Here is a 26,657-nt window from a genome sequence, read left to right on the forward strand (position 1 = left end):
ATACATAACAGGCTGAGTTTGACTCCTGTCCGCCTTGTGCATTAAAAGCACATGAAAACTGTGATTTGCCTGCTGAAATCATGCAGATTCATCATCTTCCTTTGTGTAGTAAATAAACCTCATGCTTTACATTTGCTACGTATAGTAGCAGAGTAAATGGATGCTGATTGATGACTCAGGTCCCTGCACGGTGCTCTTTACAGCTGAGGTCTCAAGGCCGACGTCATGTTTATTTTTCTCTTTGCAGATTGTGGCCCAGAAGAAGATGGTGAAGCCTTTGTTGCTGAAGTATGGGAAATATGCCGGCAAATCCACCATCACAGTAGGTTTTCTTACATTGTGCTTATGACCTCATTGCTCCGGTGAATGAAATTGTCTGGACATGGAGAAAGTGGAGGAGCTGAGGGAAATAATGGATGGCAGATCGATGGGGGAAAAGCATTAAGATTTCTGCATTCTTCTCTCCCCAGTCCCACAGCAGTTCACACTTAGACACCATAATGGACTGACGTTCTGTTTATGGAATTCTGTGTCTATCTGAATATTCTGAGCTGATTGAATTGGGGAAAAACTGAAAAGAAATGAGATAAAGTTGACAACACCACTTATAGAACTGCTTCTTGTTCCTGCCTTTACATTGCTGTGTGTTTGTAGTCCTCGCTGAACACTTTCTTCCTGTTAGAGACCCTCTTTAGTGTAATGGGACGACATTTGTGTTAAACATGTGGATGCACGCACAGGGAAGCAAGAAAATCCATAAGAAACGATGCATGTGTAAGAAATCATGTGTCAAGATGTGGAAGAGAGGAGCTGTTGGTTCATTAACTGCCATCTTAGAGTTAACAAACCAGTGGTGGTTGCATATTAAAAACATGACAAGCTTAATCACGCAGCGCTCCACTCAGGTCTGTAACCGCTCCGCCTTTGTTTGAAATACACAAGAGAGCCTCCTCTTCTTCTAATGAATTTATAGCAGACAAGATGCTGCAGGGCCTGTGGATGTCTAACAGCCCTATTATCTATAATGGTGGATTTTCTCATGCAGGGCAGATGTTCCCGTCTTTGGGCCCATCCTCTGCATATTCGGCTTGCATAAAGTTGTACTTGAACTCATCCAAATTTCTCACACAGGAGCAGAAAACTTTTCCTCATATATTCTACTCACTCTCTGCATACAGACATGACTTGAGGTGAAATCTAAACCGAGGATCTCTGCACTTGGACAGAGAAAGTTAAAGACAAATTCATCCATTTTAAATCTTTATTATTTCATCTTTTTACAGCGTTAGACTTTATGTAAGAAAGAGCCAACAGCAAGGACCTATTGAAGGTCTTCAGGATAACAGTAAAGGGGGATTTTCTGACCATTTCATCCACACAAATCTAAATAATTCAGTACACCAGTGTAATGTGTAATCCTTACCCAACATGTTGCGGCTGCCCACACAGCATGGCATTAAAATCTCCCTTTGTTCATTTTTAATTGCATTTGTAATAGTGTACCCTTTGATTCGGGCTTGCTTGCTTTATCTTTGTTTTACCTAGAATGTAGGAGTTGTTTTTTGTGAGGCTCCTAAATTTTGAAGACACATACTTGTATATTTGTACTTGTACACCCCCATGATGCATTACCTAATTCACAGGATGTGGATTAGGTAATGCATCAGGTATCAGGCGTTGGGTAATTATTCAGTAATTCTCTCCATGTGGATCCTTCCTCAGACAAAATTGAGATGAGTTAGTAATGCTGTGGGCTACAATTTGAGCTCATTAAGTGCATGCAAATACAACTATTAGCAGTTCCTGTTTGCAGTGTACCCATAAATGTGTCACTGAATGACTATACTAAAGAAAACTTAAAAAGTGATGATTCTGAAATTGCGAAGTTAGGAGGAGTTTGTATTCTAAGATTTTTAAGAGGATTTGTGAACTTTTGTGATGGAGATCAGGGATAATTGCATCCTCAAAAAGTGGTAGTCATTCTGGATTTTTAATATCATACCTGTGCGTTCAGATTTAAATGAGATATACCTCAAAACGGAAGACACATTTTGAGCAGTAGCAATCCAAAATTATAGTATGTCTCTGCGAGTTGTGTCACAGCCGGCGCTGCTGACTGTCGGTGAGCATCAGCGGGTAAACGGGAATAACTAATGTGTGGTTGCTTTTAGGCCACCAGCGTGCACCTGTCCCATTCAGCTCACCCTGCCTCACGTCAGGGGAGGTGTGCCTCACAGCGAAACCATGCAATTAACCATGACAAGCAGACGCCTAATCCCTGACCTTGTTATAAACATGAGCGTCTTTGTAACCTTCGTCCTAAATCTCAACACCTACGAGGACAGAATTTTAAGACCACAGACTCCTTCTGTCTATACCTGTTACAAAGACTTTTACCTGCTCTGGGTGCTTGTCAGGACAAGCTGTCAGATAAAACACACAAGTTTCCTACTTTGCCAGTCATCACTGTCAGGCTTTGTCTCGCCCTGGCCATGCTCGCTGTACCGCCACAGTTCTGGCAGTTTGATGTGAGGTTCCTGTCAGTTTCCTACAGACGAGTAGAGAACAAACGTCTGTGTTCTGTGAGTGGGCCAGACAGCGCAGAGGGAGCAGCGGAGGGTGCCGAGTGATTCTTAAAAAATGACGATCCTGATTGTGTTGCCTTTCTAACTAACACACAGGTCCAAAGAAACAAAGCAGCAGCTATTCTGACACGCACCTCTTACACAACTTCACTGTTGGGCTGCAATGTCACTTTCTCCATCATCCATTAAAAGTTTAATTCACAAGTTGAGGCAATCACCTGTGGCAATGGGGGCACTGAGTTTTCAGCTAATGAGTTGCTCCATTTATATGTGTCCAGCAATCCTGTGCCATGTAAAAATCATTTTAGAGATTATCTGCTCACAATGGAGCAAAAGGGAAAGTTACTTTTTTTTTTTTTTTTACAATAGAAAAGGTCAGATTATGTCTTTTTAATGCATAATTGGTAGACAGGTGTTTAGAAAATGAGATATTACAAAAAAGTGTCCCTGCACACTGTAAGAAAAGCGAAGAAAAGCAAAACACCACCTATAAAAGGATAATGACTACAACAATATTGATTTATAATTGTATATATTTATCGTTATTCATCATAGTAATACAAAATGATTGTTGGTAGAAATATTTTCAAAAGCAAAGATATTAGATTGCAGATAGCACTGTAATTTCCAGGATTTTTAATTCTGGGTGTAAATATATCCTTTATAAGCCATTACAGACTGTATTTACACAGCTTTTAGCAGCTTTTATCTAAAAAGCCTCACAATGTCTCTGTTGATTCACCCATTCACACGCACTAATGGAAGGGAGCTGCCATGCCAGGTAGTGGTACCATTGAACAATTTAGGAATCAGTATTCTAGCTCCAGGGCACTTTTAGATGGCAACATGGTCATTTTCGAAATCACTAATTGCTCTGATTTGTTCGAAGCACTGGTAAATAATGTCCACCGTCAGAAGCTCACTGTGGCACCCAAACTAACCATGAAAAGGTTGAATTTTTAGTGTGGAGTTTCAGTCACAACATTGTTTTCTGTGAGCTTTAAGGTCACATTTTAGAAATATGTGTTACATGGTTAAGTCAAAATTTGTTGCCATTTGTAGTGACGATCCGAACACCGAGGTATTACTGACAAACCCTGTTTTCCTTCCAGGTGCACGCCGAGGAAATTTCTGGCAACAACGGATACGTGGAGCTCTCCTTCCAAGCCAAGAAGCTGGATGATAAGGTGAGAGGAGGACACACATTTTTGATGGAAATGCCAACATATTTGCTTTACTAGACATTTTGAAACACTAGAAAGGTATGAGAGTAGTAATACGATCCTCCTGATGTCATGATGCTAGTGGAGCCCCAGAAAGCATCTACAATACTTCATTGGCAGTATGGTCTTGAAAGAGATCCTTATTCAGTTTCATTACAAATCAATAGAGATGTCATTTTAAAAGAGATAGAAAAATGTAATACACAGTGCTCATTAGTTCACATAATGGCTGGATGTGTAAATTACATTCCAATGTGTCATATGTGAAATGTGTGCTATTACTTTTTGAATTCTTCTGGCACCACTTTAAGGCTGCATATTACTGACCTTAGCTGCTCCTGGTCTCACACTGCATGTCAAACTTTGCTGAAGGCATATTTCAATCAAAAAGACAGCGGGAGCTTACGTCTAGTTACAGCTCTGATGATCTCAAGTCACACTATGTTCCCAGGAACAAGCCTTAGGATTCCAAACTCACAGATTGCCCTTGATTCCCAGCAGTGTTGGGGGAAAAAAAACTTACATTTTTGACAGGATTTATTTTTGAAATTGCAATTTGAAAATTTACAGCTGTGCAGACAGTAAAAATGAACTAGATGGCAATAAAAAGAATTTTTGTTATAAGTCCATCTTCTCCTGGTTGTGATGGTTGCTCCGTATATGCAGCTTGCTGCTGGAAATGTTGAGTTTCTGTACTGGGGGAAGCCACCCACTTGCTTTGTTAAAGTGAACTGATTGCCACTGAGATTTCTGCATGTTCAAATAAATCACTGTTACTTGTGAAGCATCGGCATGTAATCATGTGCCACTGAGACTCAGGAGTGTTCATCTTTTTACTCTGAACAAACACTGCAGCAGCTTATTTGACTACAGCAACCTCTTGGCACGAAAGCCCCATGCAGAAGATGATAGACACTGACGGTGTTTGGACAATTTCACTCTGGTTAGAGAAATGACTCCTCCTATGTTGTGTTATGCACATATCTTGGTCAGAAAAAATTAGGAAAGCTTGTGAGAATTTGAGCCTGGTGTTATCACTGAAGTCTGGTTCATTTTCGGACCATCTGTGCAAACAAGTCAACAACAAACATGGGTGTGAGCAGTGTTTGCTATCGCTAATGAAGGGTTAGAAATAACATTTCCTCTGCTTCCTCTGCTCTGCCTGAGTGGGATGGGAGTGCAGAGATTTACTGTTAAACCAGCAATCATTTAAATATTTGTTTTTCATTTTTGCCTTTATATCAGAGAGCAGAGGGAACCAGGAATGAGAGCGGAATGAGTGGAAAATGAGTCATCTTTTTCACGTCATATATTATTATAGAAATTATATAGACTGTACATATTGTGTCTTATTTGCTATCTTGCTAACATCACTGGCTACAAGGTTGCATTCGGAAATCACCTCGTTTTGCACAGAGTTGGAGGGTTGAGTGAGTTCAACATCTCCACTGTGAGGATGGAACTGAACGCATTTTCTCTGGTTGATATCCACCTGACAGTAACTAGTCTGTAAATACCTCCAAAAAAACCCTGTTTAAATCTACATCTGCTTTACTTCTTCTACGTCTGTAAAACACACAGGATATAAGGCACGTGTGGAGATTTTGAGGTAACTTAAGAGGCACCAGTGGAGTTTTTCAAAACTAGTTAGCAAACAGAAATCTATTTTCCAACCAGACCAACACAGTCACATTCATTTGGACTGAAATCTCTGATCATCTCATGCATTCATTCCTCATTTTCTACTTTTTTGTCACCACCCGTTACTTCCATCACTTCTGGTCACACATCAAAACCCAAAGTTTGGCTGTAAACCCAAACACTATGGTCTGTAAGATGAATGGTGGTTTTCAACAGGTGAGACAAAGCAACCTCTGACCTCCTACTACAAACCCGTTCAACAATATTATGATTTTAAATAAAACCAGGAGATCAGATTTGATGAGTTATTGGTTGTTTGTTCGAGTTGTAAACATTTCTTTAAACAATGCAGATTAGCTGTGACAGACCATTTGCATGTAGCAAAACATCTGCCAAAGATAACAGATGATGAGCCAAGCAGCAAAATGTTTCAAATTAGCTGCTTGTCAGCCTCATCACCACGACCTGCTGTAAATAATCACAGGTCACAATATAGATGTTGGTAAACAGAAGGATTAATTATGTGATACCATAGATTGCTGTGACTGGTAATGATTAGCATTAATGTTATTGTTAGCCCGAGATTGAATTTTGACATGTGTGTCTCTTCAGTCAATGCTGCTGATGCCACTGGCTAGCGGTTGCCATGGCAACAAAGAGAGGATGCTACAGCTTTTTTTTCCCGTTTTTTTTTCCCCTCCCATCCCCGAGGAGGTGTATCTGGCTAATGTGGCGGGAAATGAATCCTTAACTGTCTCATTCGGTGTACACAAACCCCCCACCACCACCACCCAGCCGCCACAATTCCACACACACAGACACACACACACACACTGTAATTATTTGTTTTTCTCCCTGAAGAATCAATTGACCTAAATAATCAGTGTTGCCGCCGCTCTCAGACGCCTGTACTTGAGGCTCAGGGGAAGATTCAAGGCCACCACAAATAACCATAAAAGATGTTTCACGTGTTTTCAGTTCAGAGGTATTTTTTAACAGTGATAATGTAAATGGACATAACCGCCCTTGAGTGAATTTGAATGCATGATGTTAATAGCAAGCCAATGTTGGACCCATTTTAAATGCATTTCGTAGGTGGAAAGTAATGAAGTGCAATCTAAAATTTTAATTCATTGCTAGTGGACTTCAAATATTGGTTGAAAGAACCAAAAAAGATATTTCTAAAATACAAAAAAGGCTACATGGGAGTAAAAAAAATGTTAAAAAAAATGCAATAACTAATGAATGACATTATTTTATAAGCTTGTAAAATATTCCCAATTCTGAATTGATAACCTCTTGTCCCAAAATATCACTGTACTGTGATTTTATGCCTCCCTGACCTTTAATCACAGAGATAATTATTTCCCCCTCAGCAATCAGCAGTAATAAATCAGTGTCAACAGCCATTTGTGTAAATTTCAGTTTCCTCCCGTATTCCTGGTCACATATTGAAATAAGCCAAACACTGCAGGAAGTGTGAAGTTTATCATAGACAAATGTTAAATATTGCCAAACATAATTTATTTAGCTTTAAGAAGCATAAATCTACTGAAACAAAAACCCCACAGTTTTAAACGTATTGTTGTAAATCAGTCTCTTGTTAAACAAAATTTAGATCTGAGCGAGAATTCTTGAATAAATGCAGCTAAAGAAAACTGGATAAATCCTATTTTTACATCGTTTGTAAGATTTGATTTGCTGCAATTTTACTAAGAAAACTCATATAATGTTACCATGAGAAACACTTAATTGAATAGACTTCTTATCTTTCCTATGCGTCATTCATTTCAGGGACCTCTCACATACAGACAGTGAGCTAGTAATTTAGTTTTATCCATTTTTGCAGGATCTCTTCAGCAAGTCAGACCCCTTTATGGAAATATATCGAATCAATGACGATGAAACCGAACAGCTTGTGCACAGAACTGAGGTAAGCTCACCACTGTTCCTCTCCCCTTTCATCACCACCTGTTAATGCATTTTTAGCCCTGTGATTCCTTTGTATCGTCTTCCTGCTCCGACAGGTGATTAAAAACAACCTGAATCCAGTGTGGGAGCCCTTCAAAGTGTCCCTTATATCCCTGTGCAGCTGTGACGAAGACCGGAAGCTCAAGGTAAGGGACCTTTAAGAATTGTGAGGGAAAAACTACAGGTGTCAGTGACTCAGAAACTGCATGACCACTTTTATTCAGCTGCAATCAGAAAACAAGGCAGAGCAAAGAAATTGTCAAACTGTGATCTACATATGGACTAAAATGCGTTCGGCTGATATCGTGGTAAAAGATATTCTGTAGATACTGAATGCACAGTCATACTGACAGCAGTAAACAGTGTCTTCTGTGTGTGCCACAGTGCCTCGTGTGGGATCATGACTCCAGGGGGAAGCACGACTTCATCGGCGAGTTCTATGCCACATTCAGGGAAATGCAGAAAATTTCCAGTGGAAATAAGGTCAGTGAATGGAAAGGAGGAGCAGAGCGGAGGAGATACAGCCATGTAACTGTTTCATCCGTCTCCAATATGCCTCGCTTTTTGCTCTGCCGAAATCCATCACAGTTGAAACAAATGTCATGCCTGCTTTCATATCATCTGAATGCCACAAGTTGCTGCTTCAGTTCTCTGTCCTTAACTTGCTTTGTTTTAGGTGTCGTGGGACTGTGTGAATCCCAAGTACAAACAGAAGAAGAGAAACTATAAGAATTCAGGAGTTGTCATTCTCACTGACCTTAAGGTAGGAATCTGCAGAAATGTATCATGTTTATCAGAACACTTTAACTCTTTTATTTGTTGTACAAAACTATTCTTTATGATTTCAGGAAGAAAATGAATGAATTGTTATAATATCTGCTTGTTTGTGTGTTTGTGTGTAGAAACAATCTTGGTTACTGTCCATCTAAATAAGAAAATTTCCCCATTTTTAGTCTCCGCTGCTTTGACAAGATGCATTGCAGTAATTTTTATCCTTTACAGTCAACAGATTGGTTGAGTTAATTCTGTTTTAATGACCAGATGCCTCTGGCACAGCTGAGCGTTTGCCCTTCCACCCAAGCATCACATCTTAGGTTGTGCCTGAAAGAAATCTTCTTTTTCTTTCTTTCTTTCTTTGCAGCTCCACAGAGTGTACTCCTTCTTAGATTACATCATGGGAGGATGCCAAATTCACTTTACGGTAAATTGAGCAGTCCGTGTTTCGTGACGCTTCACTGTCATTGAGCAGTAGTTAGCTGTAGTTGCATGAAACCATCTAACAAAGCACAAACAACACGTTGATCATACTGATGACAGATAAACAGTTTGGTGTTTGTGTCTTTGCGTACAGTCCGTTTACTTTTTGTAGGCAGCCTCATGGAATAAATTGAAACTTTCTCAACTCTTGCCCTTTGGTCTACCCTCTGTAATTGTTGCTCTTGATCTTTAGCTGGATGGCTGAAGCAATGAATATTAATTGTGAGGACTGCTGTAGATGCAGCTCCTCCTTGTTCAAGTAGCTGCTTGGATCTACAGTATATGGGAGCTGTAGTTGCTTTAGTCTACGTGGGTGTGAGAAAAAAAAAAACACAAGTTCTTACCTCCGATCAGCACTTTATGCTGCTATTAGTCATATTTCAGGCTCCCTTGCTCATAATAGCTTGTAACATCAGAAGCAAACAAGAAAAAGTCTTTGCAGAAAGTGGCAAAAGAAGAATTTAGCTGATTCTATCATGTTATTCATGTTGCGCACTTTGTAATTTCTTTCTACCAGGTTGCCATTGACTTCACAGCCTCCAATGGAGACCCGAGGAACAGCTGCTCATTGCACTACATCAACCCATACCAGCCCAACGAATACCTGAAGGCTCTGATAGCGGTCGGGGAGATCTGTCAAGACTATGACAGGTTTGTCAATCTTCTGGTTCCTCAGAAAAAGGCTCTTTGGTGCCTACAGGGGCTGTAAGTGTCATAAAGCTGCAGAGTGCTCCTTGCATGCGATCGCAGCAGAATCTCACACACTGAAATGAGCTGCTCCATGTGAAACAGCAAAAAGACTGTTATGGAAATGATGGTGAAACCGAATGGGAGAGAATCCTGCAGGTTTTTTTTATATTTATGCTCGCCAGTTTTGTTGTGAAGCTGATGGAACTGAACTGTTGACCAGCAGCTTTTTGCACTGAAATGTATTTTACATTTAGAATTTTCCATAATAGCTGAGCCTCACATTGTTAAAAAAAAAAAAAAAAGCAGCTGTTTCTTGCAGCTTAAATATAGTTAATATTCATCATCATGCTCATGTTGGTTAGTCAGTTTTAATCGTGTCTTGTTAAGTAATGAGTGAGAAAACTGTACCTGGGAAAATTAGAGCAAGCAAATTTGGCTTCTACTGGCATTATTAATGCATGAGACTAATCTGGGGCTAAAGATGGGGCTTGGAAGCAGCAGTCAAGGACGCTGACACAATATCCTGGATATGCTCCTTTATGGTCCATTTTGATTAGCCATCTTTTTAGTATTAACTTCCATCCATCTGTCTATCTGTCAGATTGATGACATTTTGACTTTTAGACTTTGTCAGCTGCTGGCATTTAAATCAGTTACTGACAGCTTTTTTTGGCAGAGATTTCCAAACAAATTGGCAATTTATTTCTAACCCATTCTAGCGTAATAAATTGGAAAATAAACACTCTGACGAACACCACGTCTCTCACATATTATTTTAGCAAATAACATGGTGCGCAAGGGCCCCTATATATCTCTCTACTTTTATGTTGCTTTGTGGCACTTACGTTGTTATGATCAGATTATAGGAATACTCATGTAACTTCAGTGTCTTGCCACACAGTCCATACATGTAGTTCTTTTTTAATCTTATGTGACTATTCCACAATTCAGATAAACATTGCTAACTGATACAATATGCCTGCTAAGTCACTGGATATTTAAACAAACCTTGGACAGATTTCAAAGCAACATTTCTGGTGTGCCCTAAAACTACTGGGGCTCATGGAGAGGAAAAGAAACAAAAAATTTAAAGAAGAAAAATGTGTACTCGTTCATGGGTGTTGGCAGAAAGCAGTAAAAAGTACCGTATTTTCGCGACCATAAGGCGCACTTAAAAGTCTTAAATTTTCTCCAAAATGGACGGAGCGCCTTATAATGCGGTGCGCCTTATGTGTGCACCGAGTTCCAAAACGTGTAAATGTTACTGTGTAACTTCGATGAGCTCCGCTTGACTAACTGAGAACATTTCCTGCTGACACGCTGCTTATATAGAGAAAAGGAGGACGTGACAGAGGACAGCATGAGAACGTTAAAGGGGGAAGTGTGGGCGTGAAAGAAGACGCTAAAGGCACGCCCCCAGTTGGTATATAGTGCCGGTATTTGCATTATGCAAAACAACATGGGTTTGGCGTCACCGTCCCTGTTGATCTGTGACTCCATGCGCGTCCATCTCACAGCCGCTGTGAAAAACCAAGTGCAGCAAATGAACTCGGAGCTTGCTATCATTCCGGGAGGCTTGACGAAGGAACTCCAACCGCTGGACATCGGTGTAAACAGGGCGTTCAAAGTGAAGTTGCGAACGGCGTGGGAGCGATGGATGACAGATGGCGAACACAGTTTTACTAAGACTGGGAGGCAGCGCCGGGCGAGTTACGCCACAATTTGTGAATGGATTGCGGATGCTTGGGCTAACGTGTCTGCTTGCACTGTTGTTCGAGCTCTCGCAAAAGCCGGCATCATTTATGAGGAGCCGCACGGCAACGAGACTGACTCTGACAATGACGAGCGGGAACCTGGCGTGTTCCATGGAGAACTAGCCCAGCTGTTCATTTCGGATACAGAAGATGAGGACTTTGATGGATTTGTGAATGAGGATTGATCAAAAAACAACGTGAAAACATTGCTAAATACTTCAATAAAGTACAACTGAACTCAGTTTTGCTTCCGCTGCCTTTTTTAAAATACACGCTAGCATGCATGTTTTAAGCTAGTACAGGTATGTTTTACCATGCACGCGCTCTATAATCCGGTGCGCCTTATGTATGTGTTAAATACAGAAATAGCACCCGGAACTGAGACTGCGCCTTTTAATACGGTGCGCCTTATGTATGTGTTAAATACAGAAATAGCACCCGGAACTGAGACTGCGCCTTTTAATACGGTGCGCCTTATGTATGTGTTAAATACAGAAATAGCACCCGGAACTGAGACTGCGCCTTTTAATACGGTGCGCCTTATGGTCTCGAAAATACGGTACCTGATAATGAATTTCTATGACATACCACATCCAAGGATAATGAGATTTGTTTTCCTTTTAAAGCAACTTCAAATAAATTTGGTGGAAATTTAGGAATTTAGCCAACAGATTAAGGATCCAGTTATCTGTTTACGGTGGTACTCCAGCCCAAGGTATGCGGCGCTGATAGTAGTAGTGCAGCTCGGCCTGCACGTCATAGTTGCTTGACTCTGTGGTAGCTTGACTCTGTGGTAGCTGCGAGTGCTTTCTCCTGTGGATAACTCAATGATACAGTTTCCTCTCAGCATCTGTTGCAGTGACTGGTCCTCCTTCTTAGCTTGCATAGGCTCATTACCCTGAACTAGAGACGAACGCATGCAGAGATAGGGGCTGACACCAGGGTAGCAGGCACTTCAGGAAGAAGTGGGAGGCATTATGGCTGGAGAAATAACAGCGTGGTGCAGAATCAGATGTAAAGACAGAGGAGGTGCGGCATCCAACCTGTGATATTTCCATGTGAGAATTCCTGCTTCTGCAAATATAAATACTGGCTGTTGCAGTTTATTCTAACGAAGAACAATTATTTAACAATGTACAAATGTGTCAAACAAATGTGTAGACGTGCAGGTACTTGCTAATTAATGAAAAATTATTTATAATATGATCTGTTTGGGAGAAAGACCCTCTCATCTGTCGAAACTAAGCCAGATGAGGATTAATACTCTGACTCTTGATTTATGCAGATCCTCCTATTGAATATCAGGGGAGCACTGTCTGGCTAATTATAGAATCCAAGAGATAGCGCTGGAGACATTGAAAAGTAGCCCGAAAACTAGCAGCGCCTCCTCATGGCTTTATCTTTTTTTTTTAATGTTTACATGGATACAAAACAGTATCATGCATGCAAACATGCCTCTGGGCAAACAGTGACTACAAGTGTAGGCAGCCCTTCCCTTTTAAGTTGGAATTGTTACTGAGGTGTGAAAAACGTGGGCAAGCAAACCTTTTAGCCTTTAGTGAACATAGGTGATGTGGGATTTTCGAGTCCTTGCAGAGGAGTGCATTATGGAGTTGGAGTGACGAGCTTTTGTCTGTGTGGGTAGAGGCTCGTTTACCCTGCTGAGAGGACTATTACACTGGGCACATCTCCCCGTGGCTCCTCACGTGTGCTGACAAAGTGAGAAAACAAGAGACCACCAGCAAAATTCACACGATGAAACGGACTTGCCAGTAGTCTTTGTCTGGGCTGGTGCTCTGTCATATCTCACACATCTACTGAGTTTGATGATCTTTAAAGACATTTATGAACCACGCTATAGAAATCTATTCATTAAAGCTCCAAGCGGAAATTTATTGCAAGGGAGTATGGGTTGTGGTAATGAGTTCTCTGTATTTGCCTTGTTAACAATAACAAGAATACATGTCAGAGTAAAATTGGCTAGGCTTGAGTAACTCCAACCCCATTAAAATATTTTCATTAAAGATCTTTCCCTGCATTGATGCAGCCTGTGAAACCAATATAATACTGAAAACATAATTTGTTTTTTCCTATTATCTTGCATTGATGCAACATGCCTCGGTGTGTTTGAAAGGTCACAGTAGTGGGAGCACGGCCCATATTCAGGGGATTAGAGTTATTTTGATGAAAATGTATAAAAACTTTGGTTGAAAAACATATAAATGTTGAAGGTGAGTTTGGAGGTCCTTTTATGTTGCTGTATCTGTAGCAGAAAGCTATTGAACAGCAAATCTATTAGTTTCAGTGCAACATTTCTACTAGAGTGTTTTCATGTCTGGATGCCATACAGCATATTAGCCAGAGGATTTGGAGAGGTTGCACAATAGAGAACAAAAACTGCACTCATATGTTTCTGTTTTTTTTCCTTTCTTGGAAGCAAGAACAATGGTGGTATCCAAATATGCGTTCAAAATGCTCCATTAAGCATATTTAGTGGCATCTTTCTAACTGAACTCTCCAGAAACTAAAGGATGCTGCTGTTAGGGTTTGGAGGCACTTGTTTAAAAGACGTGCACTATCCTTTTTCTCCTCCAAGGTCCTTGAGGAGGAGCAGTAATAATAATAATAAAAAAATTTGCGTCTCTGATTTGGTTTTACTGCAATATAAATGTTGCAATCACAAAAACAGGTATAGAAGAGCATCTAAAATTTATCAAAATGAAGCTGCTTCTGTGGAGAGTCATCAGTCCTCAGTTACTACTCACTCTAAAAGTGTAAAATTCATCTCTCTGCCAGTGTTTATGTAAGTCCACACCCATCCCAGTTAATCAAACACTTCTGATAGCTCTGAAGAAGCTGCCCAAAAGCCAAATTAGCCACTATGACTGGACAAACAGCTTTGCAATCAACACTTGTCAACTCACCAAATAACTCAACACTCGCTTGACACTGTCATTTTTTGCTGTGTAGCCTCTGAGGCAGCCACACCATGTCCAGAGCAAATTAATTAAAGACACCATCTCAAACGTTTGGTGCCCCGAACTAAGATTCTTTTGAACTAGCGATGTTATTTGTGATTGCACCAAGCTGGAGAATTTGGGGCTGTTTTGTCAGTCGCAAAGGCATGAAATACAGTAAATGTTCCGATAACAGAAGCAGCCATTAGAAAAAAGCTGTCTGTGGGCAAACAATCACTGATGTGACTGAAAACAAGTTGTGACAGCTCTGCTGCTTATCCAAATGCCTCAAATTTTAATGTATTACAATAAAAGCTGGAATATCAAATGGACAGAAGAATGGACAAAGTGGTATCTGTTAGAGTAAGTCCTTTAACCACTATGTGCTGTAAAGTAATAAAGAGGTGCTCAAGGAAAAGCTTTTGACACAATTTGCTTGCAAGCATAGGGTTAAATAAAGAGTTATCAAACATTACACTCTTTATTTTCCATAATGCAATCCAGTTGTATCTTTTGCTTTCATCCTGCATAGTACAAGTCAATGTCTTTCAAAAAAGAAAAGATAAAATGAGTAAAAAAGTACAACTAAACAAAATGAGCTAGTAAGAATATGTGTCATTGAACATTGAACAACAATTAGGTGGGCAGCTTTTCATCATTGTAGTATTTCTTTTCTATACTGCAGACATTGTCAGCAGCTGAAAAGGTGTAAAGTACACTGTTAGGTCTTACATAGTTTGCTACACACATCTGACAGATGAAAAACAACTGGCACCTTCTCATGAGAGGAAAAAGATTGCATGAGTTGCTGTTTTGATAGACATGACATTTTATAAAATGTTTCACACTCCACTGTGGCACTATCAGCAGAAAGTAGTGTGCATGCCACAGACTCTCCATTTTTAGCTCCATGTTTAAGGGCACTATATACTGGACACATTTCATGCTCAGACTTCAGACACAAAATTGGGTATAGGGCACTATGTGGCACATAGGGAGTGGTTTCAGTCACCTCTTTTGCCTTGTTATTTTCACAAAACTGTGCACCCTGGTCTTTGACTGGGAGCAACATGATTCATCCAAGCAGAGCCTCTTTCAGCCATATCTACTCATATAAATGCTACACTGAAAAACTGAGAGATTAAAGACTGCGAGGAGCTCTTTGAACAGGTGCAAAGCTGGCTGCAGGAACTGTGGGACACATTTCAAACTGTAATTCAAGCTTTTAACACATTATGAAATGCAAACAAGCAGGGTGTATGCCCTCAGAAACATGAACAGATGGATGAGCCATCAATATTTTTCAGACTGCTGTCAAAATGTAACCCAAATGAAACTGCAGTTACTCTAGTTTACGGCTGATTAATTTGCTTATCGTTTCAGTGACAAACGGTTTTCAGCTTTGGGGTTTGGTGCCAGAATCCCTCCAAATTATGAGGTGAGTGTGTCTGTTCGTGCTGTCAGTGTTGTTGTTTTTTTCCTTCTTCAACCTCAATCTTTCTTTTTACTATTCTGTTCAAGACACTGACCTTCCCATCACACAAGCAGCATAATGTGTGCTGTATATTCATGTGCTTATCGAAGCCCGATATTTTCCACTACCCTGGGATTTTACGTTAAGCAGGCTGATTTCCATGACCTATTTTATGACACAATTTGTCATTCTGTCAAAATTTCACATTTAAAACTAATTATGGAGTGTATTTTTATTCATAAGCCCATTGTCTTAAAATATCAGCTTGTCTTGAGAAAATATCATGTTCCGATGAAATAAAAGCCCCGGAGTGTTGATGCTCAATTTACATAAGAATTCACGAGTGTGAGAGCATTTGTTTAAGCAAATTGGACTTTGAGAACCAAAAGCCTTCCGTGATTCTGAATAGAGCCCTGGGGAGACGTCTGACGTGTGAAGAGTGAGTGCGTGACTGCGACACACACTGTTGAATAGATAATAATCAGATAATCTATCAGTCCAGAATTGCCTGTGCTTAATGTAGGATTTTAATGTGGAATGAGTCAGTGTGAAACTGTATTAATTATCATTTCAATCATTCAAAGATCTTTGGCTCAATAAATACAAACTATTAATTTCTGAATTTACTATGACAGTGACTGCATTGCAGGAGTCAAGTTTGTTTTATTGTGTGATGTTGCTGCAGTGTAGCCGGTGGTGCAGGTGAATGTTAATGAAGTCATTAGACTAGTCATGAAGCGCATCTATGCACTAGAACTTTGATGGACCTGGGATTTTCTCCCTCTTGCATCATAATTTTGTATTATGCATACTAAGCGTGATCAGAAAATAGTATAAATAAAGACTGAAAATGTTCATCTTCTGGTCTGGAATGCATCACATTGTGACTTGTGTCTTCACATTTCATTGCAATAAATATAATTTTGTGCTTTCATTGAAAGCTCCTTTACTCTTTAGCCCTAGATATTCATGACTAAATGCACAAATCAAACCTAAAATCTAGAAAAGATCATCTATGTGTGTGAGATATTAATTAAATGATCTAAATAATATAAAGATGCACTGATGCATTTCCTCATTTTGTACATTTTGTTTTGTTGCAGCCTTTCCGAGTGTTCTTGAGTTGATTGCTACCAAGTGGCCTCTTTGCCTTGGTGGTTTGAAAGCAACACATATGTGATTCGAACATGATTTTAATCAATATTAGATCCAAATTGTTCAGGAAGCGATGTATATCGTTATACAACTCACTGGGTAACCATGGTAACACACATGATCTAGGTGGGTGCGGTGGTTTTGCTGATCAAATGGACAGTTTAAACTGCTCTGTGTTGTGCTTGTATCCCACTCTGCTTACTTTGGCACGCTGACTTAATTAGATTGTAGCGTTGAATGAATGACTGTCATGCAGCAGCAGCAGGAAAAGCACAGGTGAAGCTAAGAACATTATCAATGGTTGCAGATGCTCCATTCCTTTAAGTGTCTCTGTAAGTCAAGACAGTGAGCCAGCGTGCGCAACACCATCCATACAACTAGATCACCTAAATGGAAGACAGCCATTGTTGTTGTAATTGGTTATGCTGATTTGTTTCCTGCCATGTCAGGAAAATCTGCTGTAAAACACGCTTGTCAAAAGAGATACAAAACAAAACTGCTTTTTTTGCTGTGGCTCCATACAATGCGTTTATCCACATATGTAATTTCTTTTAGAGCTTCTCACATCTACATATAAATTGACTAAATGCAGGCTGTTAATAACATTTAAGAAAAACATGACTTTAAAAAAAAGCCAGCTGGAGAGGAGTCAGTTGTCACTGATCTGGATGACAGTTGGTGCTTGTGGAAAAAAAAAAAACAGTTTCTTGTGACAGCAGGAATCAAGAAGGGAATTTTATTATTGCCAATTAAACAGCTTTGAGATAAACAAAATCTATCTGATGTTTGGATGACAAGAATGAACCAGATAAAAGATGAGGGGTTGCAGTCGCTTTTCAGAAACCAGACACTAAACTGATAGTACAGGATATATGCTAATTACTCTATAGTGTGATTAACAGATGATTCTGGATATTAATACAAGCAGACACACTGAGATGGAGTGTACACAAGCCAATTAAGCCCCACTGTAAAACATGCACCCCAGAACAAAAAAAGTGAGGACTTACTTTTATTTGAAGGCTGAGAAAGAATCTTTTCACTACTGTTGCCAAATATTTATATATTACTCTCAATACAGCTAACATGTCAGTTTACTGTTAGTTGCTGATGCTAATTAATGCCACTTAAGTCACTACAGATATACATTTTATTAATATAAAACAAACAAGTTGCCTTTAAAATTTAGTTTAGTATTACTTTTGTTGCATTTTTTGGGTCATTTAACAGGGGTAATTCACAACACAACTGTTGGGACAGGGACAGAGTTAGTTAAATAGTGAATTCCCTGTAAAGAGACATGTTAAAACAATACTATACAGGCATGGTGAGTATAAGTGAACACAAAATAAGCATTTATTTTGTTTGAATATAACATTTGTCACATTATATTTACAGTTGTTACCTAATTAATCAGTCCTGGTAGTGACCTGCCTCCCATTTTAATTCAGTTTCAGATCTTGTTTCCTAGATTTGGTTACACTTGCTTTCAAAGTGGCACATCATAATTAAAGTAATTTGTTTTTATAGTCAAGATTGTAGTTTGCAATGCTAAAAATAAAAACATAAAAACCCTCACGCTCTAAACATGGTAGGTATTTCTGATACAACAGGCAGTGAATAAAAAATTATGACTGAGCATGAAGCCTTGTTGGTGGGGAAGGATTACCATTTTTCATCAAATTAACCGTGTTTCAAAATTTCCTGTCTCCATTCACAGGTGTCTCATGACTTTGCCATTAATTTCAACCCAGAGGATGATGAATGTGAAGGTAAAGAAGGGTTTTGTACACCATTTTCTCAGAGAATTGTGTCTCTATGCAGATGATACCAGACTATATATATACAGTATATATATATATATATATATATATATATATATATATATATATATATATATATATATATATATATAAATAAAAAAACTCTGATAACACAGCTGCTACAAATAGCACTGGTCAACAGGTCCTTATGTATTCATTTGATTACAAATAGATACATAAGCAATCATACTCATAACATCCAGCAATAATAATAAAGAAACCAGATGATCTACACCAATTTATGATCATTTCTGTGTACATCTTTGTCTAGTTTTTATTTACTCCAGTGTTGTCATTGTTACCAAAAATTTTATGTTATTTTTGGATTTCACAGTTGACTGGTTGTTAAAATACACATGAACAAACTGAAAACTTCTTCAAATTGTGTGAAAAACAATATATTTTAAGCCACATATACAGCAATTGTTTGCTACACTGCAGTGAGTGAGTCATCTAAATGTACCTGAAGTTCACAGTCACTTGTTTATCGACAAGTGCAGAGAGAACTGTACTGAAGTTTCCTTTGTTTTGCTCTGTGCTCTCTTTGATTAGGTATCCAAGGAGTGGTTGAGGCATACCAGAACTGCCTTCCTAAGATCCAGTTGTATGGCCCAACCAATGTCTCTCCGATCATTAACAGGATAGCCAAGCTGTCAGCAGGCGACGGCAACATTAAAGATGCTTCTGTGAGTGCCCCTTTTAGAAATTTATGCATGTATTGCACGCTTTGTTGTTGTGCTTCCCACTGAGTTCTCCGAGTGAGTTGAATCTAGTTCACCTCAGTTTTTATAGTAATAGTTCCCCACAGCACAAAATAAGAAAGAGGCCATTACAGAATTAATTAGCATTCTTTACATTATGGATTTAAGCCACACAGGGATGTATTGATGCCTCATCTTATGGACATATTTTCATTTCACTGATTTTTTTTGTTAGAAATTATCTCATCAAATCTTGTTAAAATGTGGCTAATAGAATTACTGAGTTCATTATCTCTTCTAATATCACCTTGGGAGTAAAAAAAAAAAATCCGACTTTTATCTGTGTACTATCTGAAATTACCCAGCGGCTACATGGACATTATGTTCTTAACTATCACACTGCTGTGATTGCACTGACCTTCATAATATTTTCGGTCTCTCTTTTGATCAGTAACACATAAACACAGTCAGGGTACCAACAAACAACTGCCCACTGAAGCATTTTGTGCCACGTTACACTTCTGTGCTGCTCACATAAATCACACCACTCACTTGAAATTTATTTTACACACATTCACATGGACACACATGAGATCTCTACTACTGCTATGTTTTTTGTGTGTTTTCCCTTCATTTGGACCAGAAAACTCATAATCTTTACTGCTCAGTGGCGGATGTAAAATTACTCTAAACAGCCTGCAAATGCCTCCTTTATACGGCGACACACACTGAGAGGTGTCCTTGCATGTCACCACATGTTGGGCTAATGTTAACGAGGATTGATTCACAATGAAAGCTCTTATCTTGCTGCAGCGATACCACATTCTGCTCATCCTCACGGACGGCGTGGTGACCGACATGGCAGACACACGTGAAGCCATTGTACGAGGCTCCTATCAACCTCTCTCCATTATCATTGTCGGTGTGGGCAACGCAGACTTCACAGACATGCAGATTTTGGATGGAGATGATGGAGTCCTACGCTCACCAAAGGGCGAACCAGTCCTCAGGGACATTGTGCAATTTGTGCCCTTCAGAGACTTCAAAACGGTCAGTTTTTTTTTCTTCTCCGTCTGTCAGTCTTCACTTGTTGTCATTCAGCTTTCCTTTGAGCCCCTCTATGTCTGACTGCTGTGCCAAGTCTGCTCATGCACATTGCATCTTTTATATATATATATATATATATATATATATATATATATATATATATATATATATAAATAAAAAAAAATCAAGCCCTTGCTATTTAAAAGAGTTAACAGATTGTTTTTGCTGGTTTTGCCAGTGCTGCAGATTGGCACCATGAACTAGAGGAGATCCAGGAATTTACTCACACAAGAATGGATACTTGCAAGCAGCAATATTTTGGCTGTTCAATAATGCAGCCTGTAACGGAATACATGCCATATGAACCAAAAAAATAAACATTTTCCTTTAAAAAAATTGAATAATGCATTTACTACATACAACAATTAGTAGAGAAACCTTCAAATTCAAATACCTGTAAAATACTGTCAAATACCTTTAAAAAGAAAAAACATGGACCAAATCTCAAACCAGTTCAAAGCTTATGGTAGATTTTTGACTGACATGAAAGTACATATCAGCATTTTTTCAGGGAATATATTTGGAATATATTTCTAATACTATTGTAAACAGATGATATCTATTAGAGTTACAGAAACATACAAAATCTAGGCAACAAGGATCGAAGCTGTTCTGGCAGCTTATTGCGGCTCAGCATCTTTCTAATTCACGAATGCTCTGTAGATTTTCCAATCTTTAATTTGTCATCCATCTGTATTGTTAACCTAACTGATTGTCAGTTGATACAAATCAAATTGCCCACAGTATGAGAAAATAGGATTAAAAAACAACAAGATGCACATAAATTGTACAACATTTAGACACATATATTTGCAGATCTGCACATGTTTATCAAGTTTTATGTGATTTTCAAGTGCAGATTTTAATTATGTGCATGTTAGCACAACAAAAACAATAACTGAAATGCAGGACACATTTTATATATCTCTTGGGATAAGGCAGAAGAGGTTACTTTCTAATACAATGTCTGACATTGAGCTATCACATTTAATTTGTCTGAAACAGAGAAAATGGTGCTAATAGTCCATAGTCCCCTTTTTATGAGTTGGTTTGTCTGGAAAATGTTTTGTATCTCATATTAAAACGATATTTAACTGCTGTTTTGACAACTCCAGCTGTTCTCCGTGTCTGTTGCAGGCTTCACCTGCAGCCCTGGCCAAATGTGTTCTGGCAGAGGTGCCCAAACAAGTAGTAGAGTACTACAGCCATAAGGCCATCTCCCCTATGGTTCCTGTGAGGGACTTAATGACCCCCATAATGAGCCCAGTTGCCACCACCCCAACAGAATAACTGTCCACCCTGTTCCTGTGACCAAGCTTTGACCGCAGCACCAGTCTGGCAAACTGAGAGGGAAGAAAGACGCATGTCTCACTACTTTGGACAAGAACTGAAGAGAAAATACTTCTTAATGTGTTGTTACTCATTTCTTTTATTTTTCACTATGAGCAGCGTTTACTCGTGGACAGTACTGCAGACATTGTGGGTTTCATGTCAGTGCTCAGTGTGGATTGAACACTTTTCCCTGGCTGTGCAAATTGACCATCCAGCTGTTTGAGCATCGTGAGTTCTGGAGGATTACATCTTTTTCCCCCCCTAATTTTTATGCATGCAGGCGGCTCCCTGGGTGCTGATCCACTGATTAGGTGCAGGTATATTATTCCTTATAGCCCATTAAGTTCAGCACCTCAGGTATGTTTATTAAGTCACTTTTTTCTTTTTGTCACACGGTCTGATGATTTTTGAGAGAGTACTGTACAGAATGGTGCAGTCAAAATTGAATTGTTCAACTCGAACATACTCACAATATTTTAGCAAATGAATCACAGAAAATGCTGCATTTATAAGTTCTAAACTACAATTCCACTGAACATCCCCATGTGTGTGTTTGAATTACAAACATTGTTTTCCAATACACACAGATTATAATTTCAAACCAACCACCCACGAGTTAACAATGGAACAGGCTTTATTTTCCTGTTAAATTTACTGCTATTTATCTGTTGCTAAAATCAAAAGCTCTGGTCCAAAGAGCACCAGACATCGTCAAAAACAGCCCTTATTGGAACTGCAAGAACTATGAGTGTCACCACACCTCCCTAGCAAATACAAGAACAATCAGTGTCATGTGTGATTGTGTGAAGTCAGCAGTTACAGGTTGCCAAATGCATATAATCTGTCTAAGAGTATTTCCTGGAAATAACCTTGTTCACCTTTCACGTGTCATACCCGTGTATTAGTTCCTCTTAAACATCTGTAAAATGGAAAGTGTCAAAATATCTCAAGCAGTCTACAATATTTGCTGACGCTTCAGCTCTTTGTATGTTTTTTTTTATTTACAACAGGGAGCTAAACAGTTACAGTAAGACAGAAATGTACAGTCAGGTTATGAGCTTGCAGTTTGAAATGTAAGAATTTTTTGGGTTGATGTGCCGTAACATAAAATTGTAAAGGGATGCTCTTCCTGCGGTTAGCTGTGAACAAAGCTGGAATAACATTTTTCTCAACGAGATTATCAACAATCACGCCCTATTTTTGGTCTGTTGTCAAGTGGCTATGGTGTAAGCTGTGAAAATCATGCTTTATATCAGATGAAACCTTCCCTGCTGAAATGTCCATTATTGTTGTCCTCCCTAAGCCAGCCATCATACAGGTAGAACTCTTCATGTTTCGGGAGTAATTTTTATTTTTTAGATATGTAGTTTTTCTTTTTTGCCGCTTTTTAAGATGCAATATAATTTCACTAATTGTTTAAAATGAAATTCAACTGATGAGAGGTTCAGTAAAATGAAAGCACAAATCCCATCTCAGTTAGTGCTGTAACCCACACAGTGACATCAGCATGATAAAGAAATATCAAGAATCACTATCTACCAGAAAGTAAATAGTGATCAGTGTTCATTGCTGTTCTGCAGAGCTTTAAATATTCATCCTTTTAAGAAACCTTCGCTTTTACCCTTCGTGCCAGGGCTGTGTCAGATTGTCTTCATCGTGTTCAGAGTTTTGCCTGTAACTTAAGTCAGAGATGTTTTGGCCTCAGTATCTTCCAAAGGAACACATTAATGCTACAGTGTTTGAGGCACGACGTCTCATTGTAAATGAGTCTTTACAGCATAAAAATGAGGCGCTGCTTGAGATGCCGTCTCTCGCTGTAAATACCCGTCTGAAGGCTGGCATCCAATCAAACAAGAAACTAGAGATTGTGTTCAGGTTACATGTAATTGCATTTTTAGGGAGTGTACAAGAAGTCAAACAAAGGTGGTGAATAGGTCACATTTCACAGCTTTCAAAAGACATTTTCTTGGCATTTAAAGATTTTTCATCATTGTATGAGGAACCTTGACAAGTGAAAAACTAAATGTTTGCTTTCTTTCAACAAGCAAACCTTTTCAAAATACAAATTTGACCTCAAAAGTATAGACAACTTAACTATTTTGGCTGATGATTGAATTAAACATGAAGACCCTCTGTCTGAGTTTAAAAAATGTTATGTTGTGGTTTTATTTCTTATTTTTGTTCTTTGTTTTCGATTGCATATGGAAATTTGTTTAACTAATATTACTTAATGTTAAAGAATTACATAAATTAGGGTTTTGGGGGTCCATGAAATGTTATATTCTCTAAAAGTTTAGTGATGTATTACCATTTTTGCTCACAGCAGCAGTGCTTTCAGTCTAACTGTACACCATACAATATAAACAACAATACTGTTTGGCTGAATAGTTCATTATTTGGTATCTGTTCTAATGAGGACTGTACTTTGTATATTTGCTTCGTGTTTTTCTCTTGTAAGGTGTATTTTTGCTGCGAATGGCTCTGAATGGTGACTAATTTACATGGTCATGAACCAAGCTGTCACTGCAATGCACAGGATGAATAAGTAGTCTTTACAGCTTCTCTAACATACATATATCCACCCCAGGCTACAAATAATAATCTGACTTTGCTTTGTCCTCTAGAGCCTAACCAGCCCTCCCCAGATACAGACTATTGACTTCTCATGAATCCACCCAAACACAGCTACCTCTGCTGTCGGCTGCTCTCTGAACTCCTTTGAAGACCAACTATTGAGGATTCTTCTGTCACAGTGGATCACAGGATGAGGCCTATTGATTCAGCAGACCTAGATTTGGAGCCGTACTCAGTTACTCGAGTGTAAATAATCCAGGAGGGAGTTTGGTATCACAGCTGAAGCTCAGCTCCATGTGGCTAGCTTACAGCAAGGTAGGAATGGATGCAAACATTAGGAAACACTCTGCTGGAGTTAACAGCACCTGGCATTATGGGTTATTTATTGAGAAACCAAGTATTCTTCTGTACGATGAGTAATTTGTTTTTGTCTCCATGCATCTTAATTCAGTCTTTTCATGCATTCCAGATTCTTTACCTTCCCATGAAGTGCAAAAGCTGTTGTAATTCTCAGAAAATCACTACTGTTTTGAAAGCCTCTATCTTTGTGCTTTCTCATAAATCTTTACTGGCTATCTATTCTGGCTTAATAACACAGGAAGTGCAGATAACAACCAATTTTTTTGTTCCTTGAGGGCAAATGAGCTCCCACATTAATATCTAAAAGGCCTCAGTGCTCCTTTTGTGATTTGTGCCTTACACGGCAAAACACTCTTTGTTCCCTATTACCTGTATCACCTTACTGCTACTTTGCCTCAGGTTATGAGCTGCAGCAGCTCTAATGGATCATTACCTTGTATTCTTAACATTTTTAAGAGATGTGATTTTACAATTGACAAATGATTGACGGCAGAACATGCTAAATGCTATTCCTTATAAGTGTTGTTATTTAAATTTTTAAAACATGAGTATGAATGTTTCTTGCCCCTTTAGAGTTACCTGAATTGCAAAATGTATTTTATGTTTTATGATATTTAAACAATGATGCATGGGTCTTTAATGCCTCTCCAGTTGTTCTCAAACAAATATCTCTTCAGACCCTTGTTTGAAAATAACTGAAAATCCCTTTTGTTTCTCATTATGTGACAAGTTTCACTGCAATCAATCATACACAAAACGCTAAAGTTGTCAAGAATATTGTGTGCTTGTGTGCACCTGTTAGCCGAAAGTGCACAGTTTTGTGGCGTCGTCTAAGCTCCAAACAAATTCATGTGGAAATAGCCTACATTCATATTGTAATATCTTTTGTGCCGCAGTGGTGCAAATAACGGTGAGGTGAAACACTGGAGATAATGAGACCACAGTTCATGTGGGCATCTTGCACTGCAGATTTTTTAAAAAGTTGTGAAGAATCCACTGAGCTGATTGTCCTCCCTTATCTATTCATACACGGTTAACTAGAAGGAACAAATATTGAAAAATTTCCCAGGCACATTTTCTTTCTTTCTCTCTCTCTTACTCTCTCTCTGTCTTTCATTCATAACCCTGATATGCAACTGGTGTATCTGCAGGCCGTGTGGGTTACAAGCAACCCATGCATCATTAGTAAATATTTGATTTCCTCAAATGGGAGAAGGGATTTGTTGCATGCTTACTTTTATTGTTAAGCTGTGCTGTGCAGTCATTCCTTTGGATTTTATGATATGCTAATATGCAAGCCTGCATTTGCACAAAACCTCTGTTCCTGTAGTTTACGCTCCCTGTCTTGCAGTTAGGAAAATAAATCTCATCATTTAACTGAAGCTGTCTTTGTGATTTATCGCTATAATTCATCAAGTTGCAATCATTTTTGAGAAGAATACATATTCCAAAATTGAGTGTGCATTAATCTCTGTTCCCCCCCCCCTTTTTTTTATCATTTAGTTCCTCCTGATCTTACCCACTCATTTCAGTGATCAGCTCACAAAACGCTTTTGAGATGTACAGGAAGAATGAAGAGGGATGAGAAAACGACACTGATGTGCTTGATGAGATGTAGGTTCTGCTATCATGTACACATTTGCCTTGTGTAGTTTGCTGATGCTGTGAGCACTTTGCATGGGAAGAGGGACTGAGCCTACTCTTTAATTCCATCAGACAGCTCCTTTCATTTAACGGCTATTGTTGAGAGCACTGAATAACGGTTGTTTCCATGGTGACACCTACTTGTGGGGAGACGTAGACCTTCCATTTTTGTCAGATTCAGGGACAAAGATGCAGGATGTGGCGAGGACTCTGGGAGGAGGTCATCCGCATATTCTGGAGAAAAGAGGAGGTTTTTGATTGTGATGACTGCTGTCTTTGGCAAGGCCAGGTCCTTGTCCGACGGGGTCTGTGAGCCTCAGGTGAACTCCGTGTTCAGCGTAGACAGCTCCCCTCCCTCTCTTCTTCAGAGATTTTTGTGCCTGGACGACTGATTTATGGCCACAATTAA

General features: G+C 39.1%; 1 protein-coding gene across 4 annotated transcripts in view; it reads left to right on the forward strand.

Moving 5' to 3' along the window:
- The window catches only part of cpne7 (copine VII), a 39,269-nt gene extending 13,283 nt beyond the window's left edge, over positions 1-25,986 (forward strand). For all 4 annotated transcript variants that reach the window (XM_023274205.3, XM_055011788.1, XM_055011797.1 and 1 more), the window contains 13 exons: positions 248-322; positions 3,698-3,772; positions 7,299-7,382; positions 7,477-7,566; positions 7,805-7,903; positions 8,097-8,183; positions 8,562-8,621; positions 9,195-9,328; positions 15,462-15,516; positions 18,428-18,479; positions 19,083-19,216; positions 20,045-20,281; positions 21,476-25,986. In XM_023274205.3, the coding sequence (XP_023129973.2) occupies positions 248-322; positions 3,698-3,772; positions 7,299-7,382; positions 7,477-7,566; positions 7,805-7,903; positions 8,097-8,183; positions 8,562-8,621; positions 9,195-9,328; positions 15,462-15,516; positions 18,428-18,479; positions 19,083-19,216; positions 20,045-20,281; positions 21,476-21,628 (1,335 nt within the window). In that variant the 3' untranslated portion in view covers positions 21,629-25,986. The remainder of the gene's footprint in view (positions 1-247; positions 323-3,697; positions 3,773-7,298; positions 7,383-7,476; positions 7,567-7,804; positions 7,904-8,096; positions 8,184-8,561; positions 8,622-9,194; positions 9,329-15,461; positions 15,517-18,427; positions 18,480-19,082; positions 19,217-20,044; positions 20,282-21,475) is intronic.
- Positions 25,987-26,657: the final 671 nt, after the last annotated feature.

The sequence above is a fragment of the Amphiprion ocellaris genome, chromosome 1 (genome assembly GCF_022539595.1).
Source record: "Amphiprion ocellaris isolate individual 3 ecotype Okinawa chromosome 1, ASM2253959v1, whole genome shotgun sequence".
Taxonomy (NCBI): Eukaryota; Metazoa; Chordata; class Actinopteri; family Pomacentridae; genus Amphiprion; species Amphiprion ocellaris.